The sequence below is a fragment of the Eleutherodactylus coqui genome, chromosome 3 (assembly GCF_035609145.1).
Source record: "Eleutherodactylus coqui strain aEleCoq1 chromosome 3, aEleCoq1.hap1, whole genome shotgun sequence".
In the NCBI taxonomy this organism is placed as follows: Eukaryota; Metazoa; Chordata; class Amphibia; order Anura; family Eleutherodactylidae; genus Eleutherodactylus; species Eleutherodactylus coqui.
Window position 1 is genome coordinate 21,355,525 of NC_089839.1, and position 19,912 is coordinate 21,375,436.

The following is a 19,912-nucleotide window of genomic DNA, read 5'->3' on the forward strand; positions in this document are numbered from 1 at the left end:
CTGGTGCATGTAAAACATAATTAGTCACATGATCAGTTATCGTAACCCACTAGTGGCCAATAGATCAGAAAAACAGTATAAAAAGAAGAAAAAGAACTGTATGTAGGCATGAGCCCACCGAGACACGGTTTATTATACAGGCGAGTCTCAATATTAAAACAGAAAAAAAAAAACTGCATCAAAAACCTAATCAGAAAAAAACATGACCGTCAATTGGAAGGATGAGAGAGAAAAAAAAAAGAGAAGCTTGTGTGATTGGGAAAGAAGGAAGTGCATGAGGCGTAACCTCACAGGGACGTGATTGTACAGTATCTACAGCTCCATGCCCGCCAGGTGATAACACTATTAGGTGCTACAGTAAGGGGCTTGCATACAAATTATGATTAAATCTATTTGCATATAGAGAGTTTTCTAGCCCGGATACTTCCAGCCATTGATGACCTATCCTCAAGCTAGTTACTTAATATCAGATTGTGCGGGGGTCCACTGCCCAGGATTCCCCAGCAATCAGCTGTTTCCGCGAGTCACTGTCATTGTCTATAAAGCCATTCGCTACAGGAAGCAGCTCTGTAAATTGAGCAGTGGACACAGGTTGGTATTGCAGGCTGAGTAATAGTCTCTTCCACAGGACTGAGCCTGCAGTACCATGTGGGGCCACTGTGCAATGTACAGCGCTAACTGCTTCCTGCACCAAAATAATTCTGTACACAATGACAATGGATCTAGGAGCAGCTAATCGCTGGGGGGTCCTGTGTGGCAGAACCCTGCTGATATGCTGTTGATGAACTATCTTGAGGAAAGGTCATTAATAGCTAGAAGTGGTAGATCCCCCTGAAAAAAAAGTGAAGCTTTGAAGTCAAAAGAATTGTTAAAGCAACCCTCCGGTCCTGGACAAACAAAGCCACACCACATCTCGGACCACCTGATGCACATGATATATTAGTATGAATGGATAGTCTAAAACACTGCTCGTGTGGGCAGCACTGCTCGTGTGGAGAGCACTGCTCATGTGGGCAGCACTGCTCGTGTGGGCAGCACTGCTTGTGTGGAGAGCACTGCTCGTGTGGGCAGCACTGCTCGTGTGGGCAGCACTGGCCAATGAAAGCAGCATGTAGTGTCTTAGACTAATTAAACATACTAATATAAGGGTACATCAGGTAGTACGAGAAGCAGTGCCGCCATCTTTGTTTCTCCAGGACTTGAGAGTCACTTTAATTTCCATCATTCTTTTAGATCAAATTTATAATAAAAAGATCTAAAAACATAAAAGTATAAAAAGTAAAAAAAATAATAAATGTAATAATACACTAATAAATGATTGATTCTTCCCTAAGGGTTCGTTCACACCGTCGGTTTTGTCTTCAGTCTGGTTGTTCTGTCGCGGGAAGAAAAGTTTTTAGTCCTCCTTCCCATAGAAATGCATTGAAAGTGAAGACCTTTAGTTTCAGTCTGCTTCTCAATGTTCCATCTCCCTTCGGTTTTTCGCCCCACAACAAATGGGCGGCCGCGGCGCTACTGTGTTCAGTTAGAAAAAAAGAGGACAAAAACGAATCAGTTTTTTTTTACGTTGTGGTCAATAGGAGACTGAAAAAACCCAGAAGGTAATCCATATTTATCCGTTTTTCTTTTCTGCTTTAGTATCAGGTTTTATCTCTGAGCGTGCACAGAGGGCGGAGACTCTGCGAAGGAAAGAGAAACTCGCCAAGCAGTAAAAAACGGATCTGTTTATAATGCTAAAAAACGTAAATGAAACATAAATGTATGAAGAGCGCAGTGTTAAAGTTTTTGAAGGATCCGTTTGATGGATCTGCCAAAAATCGAAAAGAATGCTTCTCGTTCATTCGCATTTCACTTCCGGTTTGTACAGTTCCGTTTTTTGTAGAACAGGATCCCTTAAAAAAAAAACGCCGGTGTGAACTTAGCCTAAATAATTAAAAACAGCACAAAATATGAAAGTTTATCATTAGAGATGAGCGAGCATTGTCCTTAGCAAGTATCTCCCCGCTTGAATCTTTTCTTCCGAGCGGGCAGGTACTCGCTAAGGGCAATGCTCGATCCAGTAATTTGCCTTAACGAGTATGCTCGCTCATCTCTATTTATCATTCAAAATTAAATTCTGTAGATATTAAGGGAGTTTTGCCATTAAAGACTCTTATCCCCCTGTCCAAATGTTGGATTGTTGGGGATCAGACCGCTGAGACCCCCAGTGATCCCAAGACCGGTACAACCAAACGCCCCCTGTTGGTGGAGCGGTGGGTGCATGGCATTCGCTTCTATGAGACCGGTGGAGACCAGCGCACTTGTAAATGTCAATTTGACCCACAGAAGTGAATGGAGCGGTGGTCACATGTGCGCACTCACACGGGACATTCGTGGCTGCCGGTCTTGGGATCACTGGCGGTCTCAGTGGTCAGATCCCCAGCAGCTAAATCTTTTTCCCCATCCTGTGAAAAGGGGATAAAAGTCATTAGTAGGAAAACCCCTTTAATTGTTCCTGAGTGTTGACCCCAATTTATCGACCGCAACTGGATATTACCAAGAAGCAACAGTGATATATAGCAAGTCACATGATATGATTATAATATACAGAACACCAATACTTATAATGCCATATTATACTATAACATAATGCTAGTGTGACCAAATGGTAACAGATCATCACACGGCTTACCAGTTAGTACTATTTATTATTCAAGGGGTTGTCCAGTTGCAAAGCGCTGATGGTCTATCCTCGGGATAGGTCATCAATAGCAGATAGACAGGGTCCTGTTGCCCAGGATTTCCTCCGTTCAGCTGTTCACAAAGCCAGTGCACTCATGCACTGAGCTGCCTTCTTCAGGAAGCAGGTGGTTCCATTCCCACCATAGTGGCCAAGTATGGTATTGCACCCATTCATTTTAATGGGAACTTGGTCTGCAGTACCAAACCTGGCCATTGCAGTAGGAACTGAGCTGTCTGCTTCCTGCACACAACAGCTCAGTGCACAAGCGCACTAGCCCAGCAAACATCGATCTGCTATTGATGGCCTATCCTGGGGAAAGACCTTCACTAGTTTACAACTGGACAACCCCTTTAATTCAATAACAAATGTAATATTTAGACATTTGAGACTAAGGGGTGAAGATGACTATTACCGTAAATAATGTAATAATTCCTTTAGTAATGTCATCTCAAGATGTCCGGCACATCGTTATCTCATTAATAAGACTGGTTACATGTAGAGAGCTTATAATACATCCAAGATAAATACACCGCAGCTCTCTCTATACACCGCAGCTCTCCCTATACACCGCAGCTCTCCCTATACACCGCAGCTCTCCCTATACACCGCAGCCCTCCCTATACACCGCAGCTCTCCCTATACACCGCAGCCCTCCCTATACACCGCAGCTCTCCCTATACACCGCAGCTCTCCCTATACACCGCAGCTCTCCCTATACACCGCAGCTCTCCCTATACACCGCAGCTCTCCCTATACACCGCAGCTCTCCTCATACACCGCAGCCCTCCCTATACACCGCAGCTCTCCCTATACACCGCAGCTCTCCCTATACACCGCAGCTCTCCTCATACACCGCAGCTCTCCTTATACACCGCAGCTCTCCTTATACACCGCAGCTCTCCCTATACACCGCAGCTCTCCCTATACACCGCAGCTCTCCTTATACACCGCAGCTCTCCCTATACACCGCAGCTCTCCCTATACACCGCAGCTCTCCCTATACACCGCAGCTCTCCCTATACACCGCAGCTCTCCTTATACACCGCAGCTCTCCCTATACACCGCAGCTCTCCCTATACACCGCAGCTCTCCTTATACACCGCAGCTCTCCTTATACACCGCAGCTCTCCCTATACACCGCAGCTCTCCCTATATACCGCAGCTCTCCTTATACACCGCAGCTCTCCCTATACACCGCAGCTCTCCCTATACACCGCAGCTCTCCCTATACACCGCAGCTCTCCCTATACACCGCAGCTCTCCTTATACACCGCAGCTCTCCCTATACACCGCAGCTCTCCCTATACACCGCAGCTCTCCTTATACACCGCAGCTCTCCTTATACACCGCAGCTCTCCCTATACACCGCAGCTCTCCTTATACACCGCAGCTCTCCCTATACACCGCAGCTCTCCCTATACACCGCAGCTCTCCTTATACACCGCAGCTCTCCCTATACACCGCAGCTCTCCCTATACACCGCAGCTCTCCTTATACACGGCAGCTCTCCTTATACACCGCAGCTCTCCCTATACACCGCAGCTCTCCTTATACACCGCAGCTCTCCCTATACACCGCAGCTCTCCCTATACACCGCAGCTCTCCCTATACACCGCAGCTCTCCCTATACACCGCAGCTCTCCCTATACACCGCAGCTCTCCCTATACACCGCAGCTCTCCTTATACACCGCAGCTCTCCATATACACCGCAGCTCTCCTTATACACCGCAGCTCTCCCTATACACCGCAGCTCTCCTTATACACCGCAGCCCTCCCTATACACCGCAGCTCTCCCTATACACCGCAGCTCTCCCTATACACCACAGCTCTCCTTATACACCGCAGCTCTCCCTATACACCGCAGCTCTCCTTATACACCGCAGCTCTCCTTAAACACCGCAGCTCTCGTTATACACTGCAGCTCTCCCTATACACCGCAGCTCTCCCTATACACCGCAGCTCTCCCTATACACCGCAGCTCTCCTTAAACACCGCAGCTCTCCCTATACACCGCAGCTCTCCCTATACACCGCAGCTCTCCCTATACACCGCAGCTCTCCCTATACACCGCAGCTCTTCCTATACACCGCAGCTCTCCTTATACACCGCAGCTCTCCCTATACACCGCAGCTCTCCCTATACACAGCAGCTCTCCCTATACACAGCAGCTCTCCCTATACACCGCAGCTCTCCTTATACACCGCAGCTCTCCTTATACACCGCAGCTCTCCCTATACACTGCAGCTCTCCCTATACACCGCAGCTCTTTCTATACACCGCAGCTCCCCTTATACACTGCAGCTCTCCTTATACACCGCAGCTCTCCCTATACACCGCAGCTCTCCCTATACACCGCAGCTCTCCTTATACACCGCAGCTCTCCCTATACACTGCAGCTCTCCTTATACACCGCAGCTCTCCCTATACACTGCAGCTCTCCCTATACACCGCAGCTCTTTCTATACACCGCAGCTCCCCTTATACACTGCAGCTCTCGTTATACACCGCAACTCTCGTTATACACTGCAGCTCTCCCTATACACCACAGCTCTCCCTATACACCACAGCTCTCCTTATACACCGCAGCTCTCCCTATACACCGCAGCTCTCCCTATACACTGCAGCTCTCCTTATACACCGCAGCTCTCCCTATACACCGCAGCTCTCCCTATACACTGCAGCTCTCCCTATACACCGCAGCTCTCCCTATACACCGCAGCTCTCCTTATACACCGCAGCTCTCCCTATACACCGCAGCTCTCCTTATACACCGCAGCTCTCCCTATACATCGCAGCTCTCCCTATACACCGCAGCTCTTTCTATACACGGCAGCTCCCCTTATACACCGCAGCTCTCCCTATACACCGCAGCTCTCCCTATACACCGCAGCTCTTTCTATACACTGCAGCTCCCCTTATACACCGCAGCTCTCCCTATACACCGCAGCTCTCCCTATACACCGCAGCTCTCCCTATACACCGCAGCTCTCCCTATACACCGCAGCTCTTCCTATACACCGCAGCTCTCCTTATACACCACAGCTCTCCCTATACACCGCAGCTCTCCCTATACACCGCAGCTCTTTCTATACACCGCAGCTCCCCTTATACACTGCAGCTCTCCTTATACACCGCAGCTATCCCTATACACCGCTGCTCTCCTTATACACCGCAGCTCTCCTTATACACCGCAGCTCTCCTTATACACCGCAGCTCTCCCTATACACCGCAGCTCTCCTTATACACCGCAGCTCTCCCTATACACCGCAGCTCTCCCTATACACCGCAGCTCTCCTTATACACCGCAGCTCTCCATATACACCGCAGCTCTCCCTATACACCGCAGCTCTCCTTATACACCGCAGCTCTCCTTATACACCGCAGCTCTCCCTATACACCGCAGCTCTCCTTATACACCGCAGCTCTCCCTATACACCGCAGCTATCCCTATACACCGCTGCTCTCCTTATACACCGCAGCTCTCCTTATACACCGCAGCTCTCCTTATACACCGCAGCTCTCCTTGGTGATGCAGCTTCTGAACTCTTTTATTGATTCTTCCGTATATACATCCAGATTCTCTATCAATTAGTAGAAACCTGGAATATCGAACGTTTTGGCCACGTAGGACCTTCCTCAACGATATGTCTGTTCAATTGCTGCACAGTTTGGGAATCAGATTCAGCCTTTCTCTATGCAGCAGTTGAGCAGACATATAATTGAGGAAGGTCCTGCGTGACCGAAATGTTTGCTATATACTATCCTACCAAAGTCAATGGACTCCTGGGCAAGAATTACAAGTAGTATTTATTTCCATATGTTAATACTTAGTGGGGCTCCTTTGGACTTAAAGACATCGGATATTCCCTGCGGCATATATGCTACTAACGTCTGATACACTTCAGCTGGTATTTCCCTCCATTCATCCTGCAAGTGTTTGGCATGTTCTTTCACAGAAGATGGACACTGTTCATATTTCCTCACCCAATGTTCCAGTTCATCCCACAGATGTTCATTAGGTTCAGGTTGGGATTCTGTGCAGCCCGTCCAATCGTGGAACACCCATATCCTCAAACCAATATAAAACTGTGTAGGATTTGTGACAAGTGCGTCGTCCTGTTGGAAGTATGGCCGACCATTCCCAGAGTATTGCCACATAGTCAGTAGCACATTATTGTCTAGAAGGTCAAGGTTCACCTCCATGTTCATGTTCTTGTTTCTACAACCAACGAATGGAGACCATTCCCGTAAAACATCCTTGACCAAAACAGAACCTCTGCTATACTTAAAGGATTCCAGTCATTGAAGTAAATTACAAGTTTCAACGTAACCGCCATGTCCTCCCCTATTTTACAATGCAGGATACCTGCTCCCTATTTCTGTAGTGTAGGAGCAAATGGGCTGCTGATCGCACATGCGCAGTTGGGGCTCTATGAATTTCAATGGCACAGACAGATAGACGAGCCTTTTCAACAGCCCCATTGAAGTGAATGGAGAGGTGCTGCTCATGAATGGAGAGGTATCGCTCCGTTCATTTCAATGGGACTGATGAAAATAGAGTAATATGCTTGGCTCTCTCTGTCTGCTTCACTGAAATGAACAGAACCGCAGCCACGCATGTGCACTGTCATTCCATTTGTTTTAATGGGCAGACAGAGATAGCTGGGTGCCATGATTGGTTATCTGTCTACACCATTGATATGAATGGAGTGCAGCTGCACGCGTTCAACCAGCGGCCCATTTGCTCCCACACTCCAGAAATATGAAGAAGGGATCCTGCATTGCAAATTAGGGGGGGACACAGGTCTCCCATTTTGGGGGGCTCAGTGGTTGAACACACACTGATCTACCAATCTTCACCCATCTAGTGGATGGGCCTAAACTTAAAAAAACTTCCTCCAGTAACTGAAATACCCCTTTACCTGTTGGCACAACACACTCAGGTAAAAGGCATTCCCCAGACGTCATCCACACCTGGTTGTGTGTATCCGATATAAAGATGGAGTAGCGCGATTCATCATCTATAGAACGTTCTTCCATCACTCAACTCTCCAGTGACGACGCTCCTTGCACCATTGTAAAGGGGACGATGCGTTGCGCTTCATGATGGACGGCTTGTGTGTAGCGGTATAACCCATATGTCCACTAGCGTGCAGTACCCGTCACAAACTACAGCTGACACCTCCAAGGGTCGGCATCTCATGTAGCATGGTTTAGGACAGGTGACATCCTAATAAGACACAATCCGTTCTACTGATAGGGGGTCCAAATACTATTGGGAGGATAGTGTAAATGTCAATTCCATGTTTCCACTAATTAATATTGAGTCTGGATTACAAGATTTGCATCAACAAGGAGAGCTGCGGATGTCTAGTGGATTTAGACATGTACTTAATTCCATACTTTCCATCTTGGAAGAAATGGAGAAGAAAAGAAAAAAAAAACTTTACATTCTGAGTTATCGGCTCTGAGGACAAATACATAATGTAACAAGAATATAAAATGTGCTGAAGAATTCCAGAAATCAGTAATATTGTGGCAGAAATTTTAGGTATTCCAACACCTAAACTATAAATATAATGAGTGGGGGGTAGTGATGAGCGAGCATTGCCCTTAGCGAGTACCTGCCCGCTCGAAAGACAAGGTTCGGGTGCCAGCGGTGGGCAGGGAGCTGCGGGGGAGAGCGGGGAGGAACAGAGGGGAGATCTCCCTCTCCCTCTCTCCCCCCCGCTCCCCCCTGCTGACTGCCGCTACTCACTGCTCCCCCGCGCCGGCACCTGAATCTTGTCTCTTGAGCGGGCAGGTACTCGCTAAGGGCAATGCTCGCTCGAGCAATTGCCCTCAGCGAGTATGCTCGCTCATCTTTAGTGTGTGGGGGGGGGAGGATTAAGATCAGGGGAATTTTTGATTTTCTGCTTTTTTCCTTTCTCCGTGTGATTATTTAAAAAAAAAAAAAATGTTGCATGTTCTTGATATGTTTGTCACAGATTTGTCACTAGAGATGTGGAGTCACTTTGAACGCCCACAAACTAATAGAGTGACAAATTTTCAGACTTTATAAAAAGTTGTAATTCTCAAATCTGTCTAAAAACCTCCTTCCACTCAAGCCCCGCCCCTTTCCTCAACACTTGGAAAAGTAAAGTCAGAGGCGAAACATCTCTTCTTTTAGACACAAATCAATAGTTGAGTTATATAAATTGATATGTGCCACCCCCCACCTCCCCCCCCCCCCCAAAAAAAAAATAAAATCACAAGTTATTGCAGAATTTTGTCACCACACCAGTAAAAAATGTACCCCCATGTATGGAAATACGGAATCCCGCGCCAAAGAAATCCAGGCAGCGCTCGTACAATGATATTTATATTCTTACATTATTTTAAGCAAAATATAACAATTATTTTTGAGTAATCAGAATAACGGACTCAACCCTGTAAATAAAAGTATGTGAACCCCCAGACAATGGTGGAAATATCATATCAATAGACTTTACTCCGCACTGCCGACAGCAATAGTTATAGCAAATGTGGAATTTCTTGTTAGTTTGTTTGTTGAACAAGAAATTCTAGAAGCAGCAGTAGAACTAAGCAGCAAAACGTTATATCGCCCTCGTGCCGCACTCATACTTACAGTCATACCCACACTCACACTCAAAATCAGTTATATTAAATCATTCACACAGTGACATTAATACCCCTAAATCATACACACATACTCTCAAACACACACTCATTCATACTTACACTCATGCTCTTGCACACACTCATTCATACTTACACTCATGCTCTTGCACACACTCATTCATACTTACACTCATACTCTTGCACACACTCATTCATACTTACACTCATACTCTTGCACACACTCATTCATACTTACACTCATGCTCTTGCACACACTCATTCATACTTACACTCATACTCTAGCACACACTCATTCATACCTACACTCATACTCTTGCACACACTCATTCATACTTACACTCATACTCTTGCACACACTCATTCATACTTACACTCATACTCTTGCACACACTCATTCATACCTACACTCACACTCTTGCACACACTCATTCATACTTACACTCATACTCTAGCACACACTCATTCATACTTACACTCATACTCCAGCACACACTCATTCATACTTACACTCATACTCTAGCACACACTCATTCATACTTACACTCATACTCTAGCACACACTCATTCATACTTACACTCATACTCTAGCACACACTCATTCATACTTACACTCATACTCTAGCACACACTCATTCATACTTACACTCATACTCTAGCACACACTCATTCATACTTACACTCATACTCTAGCACACACTCATTCATACTTACACTCATACTCTAGCACACACTCATTCATACTTACACTCATACTCTAGCACACACTCATTCATACTTACACTCATACTCTTGCACACACTCATTCATACTTACACTCATACTCTTGCACACGCATTCATGCTTACACTCATACTCTTGCACACGCATTCATGCTTACACTCATACTCTAGCACACACTCATTCATACTTACACTCATACTCTTGCACACACTCATTCATACTTACACTCATACTCTTGCACACACTCATTCATACTTACACTCATACTCTTGCACACACTCATTCATACTTACACTCATACTCTTGCACATACTCATTCATGCTTACACTCATACTCTTGCACTCACTCATTCATGCTTACACTCATCCTTTTGCACACACTCTTTCATACTTACACTTGTACTACCAATCCATCATTTATCATTATACTCACACTTATATTAACCTATGGAATCATTCATACCGACCTTAAACTGTCATACTAATCCACTAGTACTCATAATCTCATTCTCAAATACTCATTCATACACTCATACTTACACTCATACTTAGTTATCAATCATACAGTACTTAGTATAGCTTGAGAATCCTAATCGTATGCTTAAATTCATGCTTATACTCAAATGCCTAAATTTAAAACTCATATTAACAATGAAAATCAGACTCATACGTACGCTCATACCCACACACGTGCACTAACTCTCTTGCTTAGATTCGTGCTCAGTCATATGTTCTGGTATCCTCCATTTAATGTAGTAACATAGTCTGTAAGGCTGAAAAAAGACCTATGTCCATCCAGTTCAGCTTATTACCCCCAATGTTGATCCAGAGGAAGTAAAAAAAAATCAATTTAGTAAAAAAAAAAAATAGCTTGGTGCTAAATGGAGGATACCAGAATGTACTGCACACCGATGGAACTAGTGGCTAATGTGATACCAAACGTTTTTCTTTTTACTCACTCATACTCACACATTTATCTCAAACTAACTCAAACACTCATGACTATACTTACATTTATACACTTATATCACAAACTAATATGCAGACTCTCCCAGCCATTAATTTATCCATTCATACACGCGCTCACCCATTCATTCATACACTCTCATTAATCACTTACACAACCACTCATGCTCACACTTATACTCACATTCATACACATACTCATACTTACACATTAATATGCCCAGTCTACCCACCCTTTCATTTATCTATTCACTTATACACCCATTCACCCAGCTATTCATTTTACCTGTTTAATTATACACCCACCCATTCATATATTCCCCCAAAAATCACACAACGACTCATACTCATAAACATACCCATAAGCACCCACTGATTCATCCACTCCACCCACTCTTTCATTTATTTGTTCACTCATACACTCATTCATAATTATACAACCACTCACACTTATATACAGTCATACACACCCCTAATCACACATTAAGACACAAACCCACCCGTTCATTTATCTATTCACTCATACATTTACCCATAATCACAGTAATACACCCACTCCCTTACTCATTCATTTACCTCTTCACTTACCCACCCATTCATACATTCTCTCATAATCACTTACACAAACACACATACACTAACTTACACTCACAGTCATAAACATACCCATGATCACACTGTAATGCACTCACTTACCCACACACTCATTCATTTATCTATTCATTCATAAAGAACTCATAATCACATAGTAGTACGCTCACTTACCTACCTATTCATCCATGCACACAACTACTCATATTCACACTTCAGTCATGAACACACCCATAATCTCACACTAATACATAAACACATTTTTTTTTATCCATTCATACACTCATACACTCACTCATAATCACACCATAATGCACCATTCCCTTACTCATTCATTTACCTTCTCACTCACCCACCCATTCATACATGCCAACAACTACTCATACTCACACGTTCATTCACAGTCATGCATGCACCTATAATCTCACACTACTACACCCATCCATTTTCTTATCCATTAGCTGATACACTCACTCTCAATCACCCACCTAACCACTCATACTCACACTTATACTCACAGACATGCATGCATGTATAATCACGCACTACTACACCCATCTATTTACTTATCCATTAGCTCATACACTCACTCTCAATCACCCACATAATCACTCGTACTCACACTTATACTCACAGTCATTCCAACCATCAAAGCCCCTTCTTATGCAGAAAAAAACAGAGGACACTGACCGGCCTCTGCTTTGAGCCATAGGGGAGACTGGAGCGATTTCTTGCTTCTATACAGCTTTTTGTCACCTCCTGTTCGTCCCCACCAAGCTGCTCCTGAACGGAGAGAGGACTGATAAGTGGTCAATGTCTTACTAAGTGTTCATTTATATATATACTGTATATCTGCGGCTGCAGAGCGCTGACACAATAGACGAACTGCTTCGTTATCACGTGACATCCCCAACTTATCACACACTATATATCACCATCACGTAATACTCTTGTAAGTGCAGGAGACAATGATGCCCAACGATGACTACCTGGAATCGGTCATGTGACTCATATCCTAACCATGGTATTGTATCTCTTCATCAGAGTAACAATATCTATACCATTCCCCCCATTACCCTCCATGGTGGCCCAATGCAGAACAAAGGGCCCTGAGTCCCAGGCCACCATATGAATAGATCTTGTATGTTCTCCCATGTACATTGGCTTTCCATGAAGACTGCCCGTAGATTGTAAGCTCCACGGACTCTCTGGACCATAAAGGTGCTATAAATATCAATGTTGTATCTATTGCGCAATTGTCATATTTCCTTAGTGGGGTTTCCTACATTCATCCTCAGCAGGACCGAGCCCATAAAGTCAGGAAGGCGTGGCCTATTTGAAAATAAGCATGGCCTCTAAGGGACGTTTCACATGGGATGGAATTACGTTACAGGACGCAACCAAATCTGTAGTTGTGGAATTCCGCGCCAAAAGCCGTAGGTCTAACTACGGATTACGATGCAGAATCGCAAGCGGGTTTTAAGCCATTTTCAATTCTGCATCAAAATCTGCAGGCAGCCTGTGGATTTTGGCGCAGAATTTGCCGCGGCTTGCAGTACGTCCTGTGGCGTATTTCCGGATCATGTGAAAGCTCCCTATAAATGTCTGCAGGCATCAATGTTCTTTCTGGTTATTATTGTCCGGGTTGTATATTTATACATATATGTATACAGAATAATTTACAAGACGTTTCCGGAAGCATCCGTCTACTAGGAGGCCGCCACGTTTTTAGGTGACGATTGCAGAAGCAAAGAGCAGAAGACAGGAATTACAATGATGGTTTCATTACCTGCCATAAGAAAATTCATTCCATGCAATGACAGATACATAAAACACCCGGGTTATAAAATTCCATTTGTTTTCCTATTGATCGCTACGCGTTTCCCAGGAGACGGATTCGCTCATTGTGTTTGTAGACTTTACCAGCCAAAAATGTAAACAAAATGATAAAGCCTTAAAAATGCCGTAAAAATGACAAAACAACCACATATCATGCCCTTTTATTGGATCAATGTGGGGGGGGGGGAGGCGGGGGGGCGATGTAAATCCTTGACTTGTCCTCTTCTTCTGACTAGGTGACAACCAAGATACTACGGCCGCCACATCTGCCCCATGAAAGTTGTCAGCCAGCTTTACTAGACGTCTAAGTGTTAGGGATTCACTCCGAGGGGTTAATGTTACCATAGAGACAGACTAGGGCGATACACCAAAAATTGCGCCAAAGTTGCACTGTGTGCCAAAATTTGGCAGAACACAACTGAGCATGCTCACTGGGGACCAACTAATTGAAGAATCTTCTGACATAAAAGACGTTTTGTGCTGCATAGTATGTGAAGAAGGAACACAGGGGATGGGAGAGAAGGACCAAAGAGAGAGCTGAGAGGGCAGAGGGGTGAGCCAGAGGATGGTGCTGCCCAGGATAGAGAGTCAGCAAAAAAGTGGAGAGTGGAATGGAGAGTAAAGCTCCCAACCTGCAGGATTGCTTGGGTCAGTAGAAGCGGTGACTCTCGTGCATCAAATCGTAAGTTAGTCCGACCTCATCAAAGATGCTACACCGTTATGGTCAGAAGTAGCTAGCCAGCAGGTCTGCTGCAAGGAAGAAATGTCTATACCTAAGAAATCGGACGGCTGACAAGTGTCACTTGAACTCCACATTCATGGACTGAGATAGTTTTGCAAGGAGGAAAGTGTAACAGGCTTTACTCACAGCTCACTTGGGTAGTGTGTGTGTTCCTAAATAAATTTTGCACACTTTGGTTACTCCATCTGCTGCATCACATCTTGCATCACTATACCTCCACCTTAGCTAGCTATGTAACTATGTGTGAGGGAAGGGAGGCATACTACTTATTTCCTGCAATTCAGGGTTCATGGCGGCCATATTAGTGGTCATCCGGTGTGCCCAGATTCGGACACATTCGTAAACCAGCCAGGACAAGGGGACAGAAGTCGACGACTCTAGTATTCTGCTCTCAGCAATTGAAGGTTATTCTTTGTATAATGGAAAGAGCTACAATTTTGCTCCCTTAGGAAATAATTGGCAAATTTTACATGCGAGAGAATCCCAAGTGCTGCGATGCGAGGGCTACTTGTTTTTCTCACAAAACACATTCCTCTATTTTTGGGCGATCTCACCCATTATTTCCTTTGGGAGTTAAAAAATAATGCATCGTGCTCCCATGTACATGTGAGTTTTACGTGAGTGTGATGCTGGTTTTTTCGGGCCCATACGGAATAATGGAAGAATTTCACGAAAATCGCAAGTGTGGTGATGGGAGGGCAATGCGTTTTTCTCATAAAATGCATGGCACTCACATAAAATTTGTATCTTTGCAAGTGTAATATCAGTATGAGTCTCTTGGACCGATATGGCGCTCGCATGAACCTCGCCCGTCTAAATGCACCTCCACCCTATTGCTCAAGATATCTGCCTGCTGTCATTCAGTAAACCAATAACTAACAATCCTGGTCATGTGATGTAACCGCCCAGCAACGAGCCCTGACCTCATGTGCCCATTATATGACCAGGACTCATTTTTATCTGCTGGAAGTAGTGAAGGTTCCTACTGAATGGCAGCAAGCAGAGATATTGACAACCATAGGGTAGCGCTATATAAAAACATAAAAAAATTCATACTCAAGTGATCCTTCACAACTCCCATTCTGATGCCCGATGCCCAGCTGTGCTCCTCTTCTGGCTCCAGTGATGACCTCCTATCACAGGAACATGTGACCACCACAGCAGTAATAGCCGGTAATTAGTTGCAGCGGTCACATATCTCTATGGAGTCGGAATAAGAGACCAATGGGGGACTTGGCAGTAATGGAATGGGATCTGTAGGGGATCGGGTGAAGTCACAAAGGCCATAAAGGGTTGCATATCTCTGTTTAGGTGCCACAGTGCCAATTTACGTTTTTGGGGGACACAAAGTGGACTATAATGCATTGCGGAAAAATTAATTTGTGGGGCAAAAAAGGTGGCATTAGCACTATGTGGAGGGCACTGTGAGGGCATCAGTAGAATGGAGAGAGTGGCTGGAAGAGCGCTTCATGGCGGTCTAGACCGGGTTAAAGAAGAAAGACAAAGGCCAGCAAAGTCACTTGAGGAGACGTCACCTGTGATCACTGGAGGTAACTGCACTGTAATCACTATCACTGTGCAGCGCTGTTATCTGACTATTAGATGGTGACTGTATTATATAGAGATTACTAGAGCTGAGCTGCTGTGTTATAAATATTCTTTTAGATATGATGTCTGACATATATGTGTGTACTTTTTTTGGATGGGGGCCATACAAGGTAGTTGTGTGTTTGGGGGGAGGGTGAGCTGATCTTTTGCACCCAGGCCCATGTGCCTTTAGCTACACCCCTGTTCGTTCAGTGTAATGGAGGTCTGTAGGGTCTCGCACTGTAAGGGATGGACAGCATGATTGGGAGGGCAGTGGGGACTTTGTCAGGGTCTACCCGCTTGGAGGTAAATTGGTATTACTCTTCCGGTGCAGAGATCACCGTCTAGTATCTTCTTGGAGTAAGACCCACCATATGAGATTGGCTTTCTAAAACAATGGCCCATTCTAGTCAATGTGCCTGAGGTTTTTAAGTTTTGGACCCTCTATGGGGCTGAGCGCTGGTTGGCTGCAGCTGTGATCTATGGCCACTATGGCTCCACGTATGAAGACAAGGTGACATTTTTGTCGGAAGAAGGGTCAGTTGGGTAGTGGTCACCCACGGAGGTCATACCATATATACAGTTAAAGTGCTCCTATGGGAAGTGAATGATTTGGCTCATGGAAGGAGGATGAATGTGGATGAGAATGGCCGATGACGTACAACTCCCCGTATCCATAACCCTCACAGATTCTGCCCATCACGATGGAGAGTTTCAGTCCTTGACACTCAGTCCCATCCCTTTCCCTTCTGGTACCACTTACCTGTCTTATTAGTGAGGCGGAAAGTGATGGATTTATCAGGTATCCCACAGACATTGCGTACGGACACCTGGCACGTGTAGTTGGCGTAGTCCTGAGGCCGCAAGTTCTTCAATTTCAGTACTTTGGTTTCACCCTGGACAAAGAATACAGGATGTGTGAGAACGCTAAATATATGGATGTTACTATGTATGGTTATTATATAGTGTATCTAAACTTATCATGAGTGATACTCTCTTCTGAGCTGTTGTATCTAAACCTATCACATCACAGTGTCTGCTGAGTTGTGTATCTAATCATATCATGTGTGTTTGTCTACTAAGCCAAAGTATATCATACTGTGTCATCATGTCTTCTGAGCTATGTATCTAATCCTAATGTATGAGGCTCTGTCGCACAGCAGCTGTATCTAATCCTATTCTATGTTACATTGTCCGCTGAGCTGTGTATTTAACCCTGTGATCTATGATACTGTCACCTTAGCTGCTATAGGTAACCCTATCATGTGTGATACTGTCTGCATAGCTGATGTATCTAATTCTGTCATGTGTGATACTGTCTGTTCAGCCATGTCATTAAACCTATCATGTGATACTTTCTGCTGAGCCACGTTATTTAATTCTATCATGTGTGAAACTGTCTGCTGAGCTACTGCATTCAATCCTATTATTTTTGATACTGGCTGTTGAGCCGCTGTATCTAATCCTATCATATGTGATGTTGGTAGCTGAGCCACTGTATCTAATCCTGTGTAATCCTGTCTGTTGAGTTTTGTATCCAATCCTGTCATGTATGATACTGTCTGCTGAACTAGAAGATTGGAGAAGGGGAAATGTTGCCCCTATCTTCAAAAAAGGGAAGAAGGTGGATCCAGGAAACTACAGGCCTGTGAGCCTGACTTTTATACCAGGAGAGATCTTTGAATAACTTATTAAACAGCATGTATGCAAGTACTTGGGTGAGAATGGAGTAATTAACCAGAGCCAGCATGGATTTGTAACAAACAAGCCATGCCAGATGAATATAATTTCCTTCTATGATCGTATCACTGACTGGGTCGACAGGAAAATGCAGTGGATATAGTATATTTTGACTTCAGTAAAGCATTTGACAAACTATCTCAAAGCATCCATATTAAAAAAAAATGACCAAATATGGGATTGACAAGGCAACTGTTAGGTGGATTCACAACTCGCTGAGTGATCGTACTAAAAGAGTGGTCATAAATGGCTGCACATCCAAGCGGAAGAATGTAGCAAGTGGGGGACCACAAGGCTCTGTACTAGGCCCAGTGTTGGTCAACATTTTTATAAATGATCTGGAGGAGGGAATTGAAGAGATACTGATCAAATTTGCTGACAACACAAAGTTAGGAGGGATAGCCAACATTAGGGAAGAGAGAGAGAGAGTATTCAAAAGGATCTAGAAAAGCTTGAACAGTGGGCAGAGACTAACAGAATAGTATTTAACAAGGAGAAATGCAAAGTCCTACATCTGGGCAAGAAAAATGAAAAAAGCACATACAGAATGGGAGGAATTGGGCTAAGCAGCAGCACATGTGAAAAAGACTTGGGTATACTAATAGATCATAGACTGAACATGAGTCAACAATATGATGCAGCAGCCAAAAAGGCAAACACAATTCTGGGATGTATTAAGAGAAGCATAGAGTCTAGATCACGTGAGGTCATTATTCCCATTCTAGTCTTCCTTTGTCAGAACTAGAAATGAAAAGGCTTTGAAAAAAAAACCTGAAAAATTGGGGAAAAAATGTTTTTTGTCCAGTTTTGGGCACCCTAATTTAAAAATGACAAAGGCAAACTGGAGCAAGTTCAGAGAAGAGTTACCAAGATGGTGAGCAGTCTGCAAATCATGTCCTATGAGGAACGGTTAAAGGATCTGGGAATGTTTAGCTTCTAAAAAAAGAAGGCTGAGAGAAGACTTAATAGCGGTCTACAAATATCTGAAGGGCTGTCACAGTGCAGAGGGATCAGCCCTATTCTAATCTGCACAAGCAAAGACTAGAAGCAATGGGATGAATCTGAAAGGGAGGAGACACAGATTAGATATTAGACAGTGAGGGTGATCAATCAGTGGAACAGGTTACCACAGGAGGTGGTGAGTTCTCCTTCAATGGAAGTGTTCAAACAAAGGCTGGACAAATATCTGTCTGGGATGTTTAGTGATCCTGCACTGAGCAGGGGGTTGGACCCGATGACCTTGGAGGTCCCTTCCAACTCTACCATTCTATGATTCTATGTCAAATTCTATCATATGCGATACTGTCTGCTGTATCTAATCTTATCATTTGTGATACTGTTTGCTGAGCAGTGTATCTGATCTTATCATTTGTGATACTGCCTGCTAAGTCGTGTATCTAATCCCATTCTGTATGATTCTATCTGCTGATCCTCTGTACCTACTTCTATTACACGTGATGCCGTCTAAATGGCACTACAACTCCCATCATGATACAATCTCAGTATCCTCTCTCATTGTGTCGGCCCTGTTACCGTCTACATCTAATTCTGGGGACCTAATTAAAGAGAAACATTAACTTCCAATTAAAACATAACAAATCAATTACCTATTCATTCTCTGCCAACTGCTCTCAGCATCTTTTCCACAATCAAGACATGGCCAATCAATTAAACATCCACGTAATGGCTGCAGTTTTGCCCGCACTGACCTTGGCAGAATGAACCTTGTTACGATTGTGGTGAATCGGTGCCCCTCACCCGCCCCACATTGAGTGGTGAACCGTTATATGATATCATATCTGTATTCCCGCTGGCTAGGCGAGTGGTAATAATGTCAGGTCATATAATTAAGGAGCCAAATCTCCACCGAACACACTAGTCCCATAATGCTGGCTGCTCGCTGAGTGATTAGATCGGAGGCTGCTGCTGGAGGAGACTGTGATGGATGATGAGAGGTGTTATCATTGCTTTCATCCTTCCAGCTGACACTGATCTGCAGCATTTCCAATGTCCTGGCCTGGGTTAGTAGGAATGCTCATCGTAAGCAGGTAAAAAAATAAATAATTCTTGTTATTTGTATAGCGCCAATGTATTCTGCAGCGCATTCAAGTAATTTTTACTTATTACCGCCCACCAAGCTGCGTAGTCATTTTACCGACCTCGGAAGGATGGAAGGCTGAGTCAACCTTGAATCGGCTACCTGAACCATGCAGGGATTGAACCTGCAACCTTCAGGTCACGGGTGAGAGCTTAGGACTGCATTTCTGCTGCCTTAACAGTCTGCGTCACACGGTACAGTATGAGTGCTGTGCTCTACTGCAGACCATGACCAAGTCTGGTCCAATACTGGGTCTTATGAACA

At 44.4% G+C, this 19,912-nt stretch overlaps 1 protein-coding gene across 6 annotated transcripts in view; it reads right to left on the reverse strand.

Annotated features, from left to right (window-relative positions):
* The window catches only part of MDGA1 (MAM domain containing glycosylphosphatidylinositol anchor 1), a 271,881-nt gene that overhangs the window by 90,197 nt on the left and 161,772 nt on the right, over window positions 1-19,912 (reverse strand). For 3 of the 6 annotated variants that reach the window (XM_066595292.1, XM_066595291.1, XM_066595296.1), the window contains exons 5-6: window positions 16,574-16,706; window positions 12,333-12,425 (exon numbers count right to left, since the gene is read on the reverse strand). In XM_066595292.1, coding sequence (XP_066451389.1) covers window positions 12,333-12,425; window positions 16,574-16,706 — 226 coding nt within the window. Of the gene's footprint in view, window positions 1-12,332; window positions 12,442-16,573; window positions 16,707-19,912 lie in introns of all 6 variants that reach the window. The other 3 variants (XM_066595295.1, XM_066595293.1, XM_066595297.1) reach the window with 2 other exon arrangements.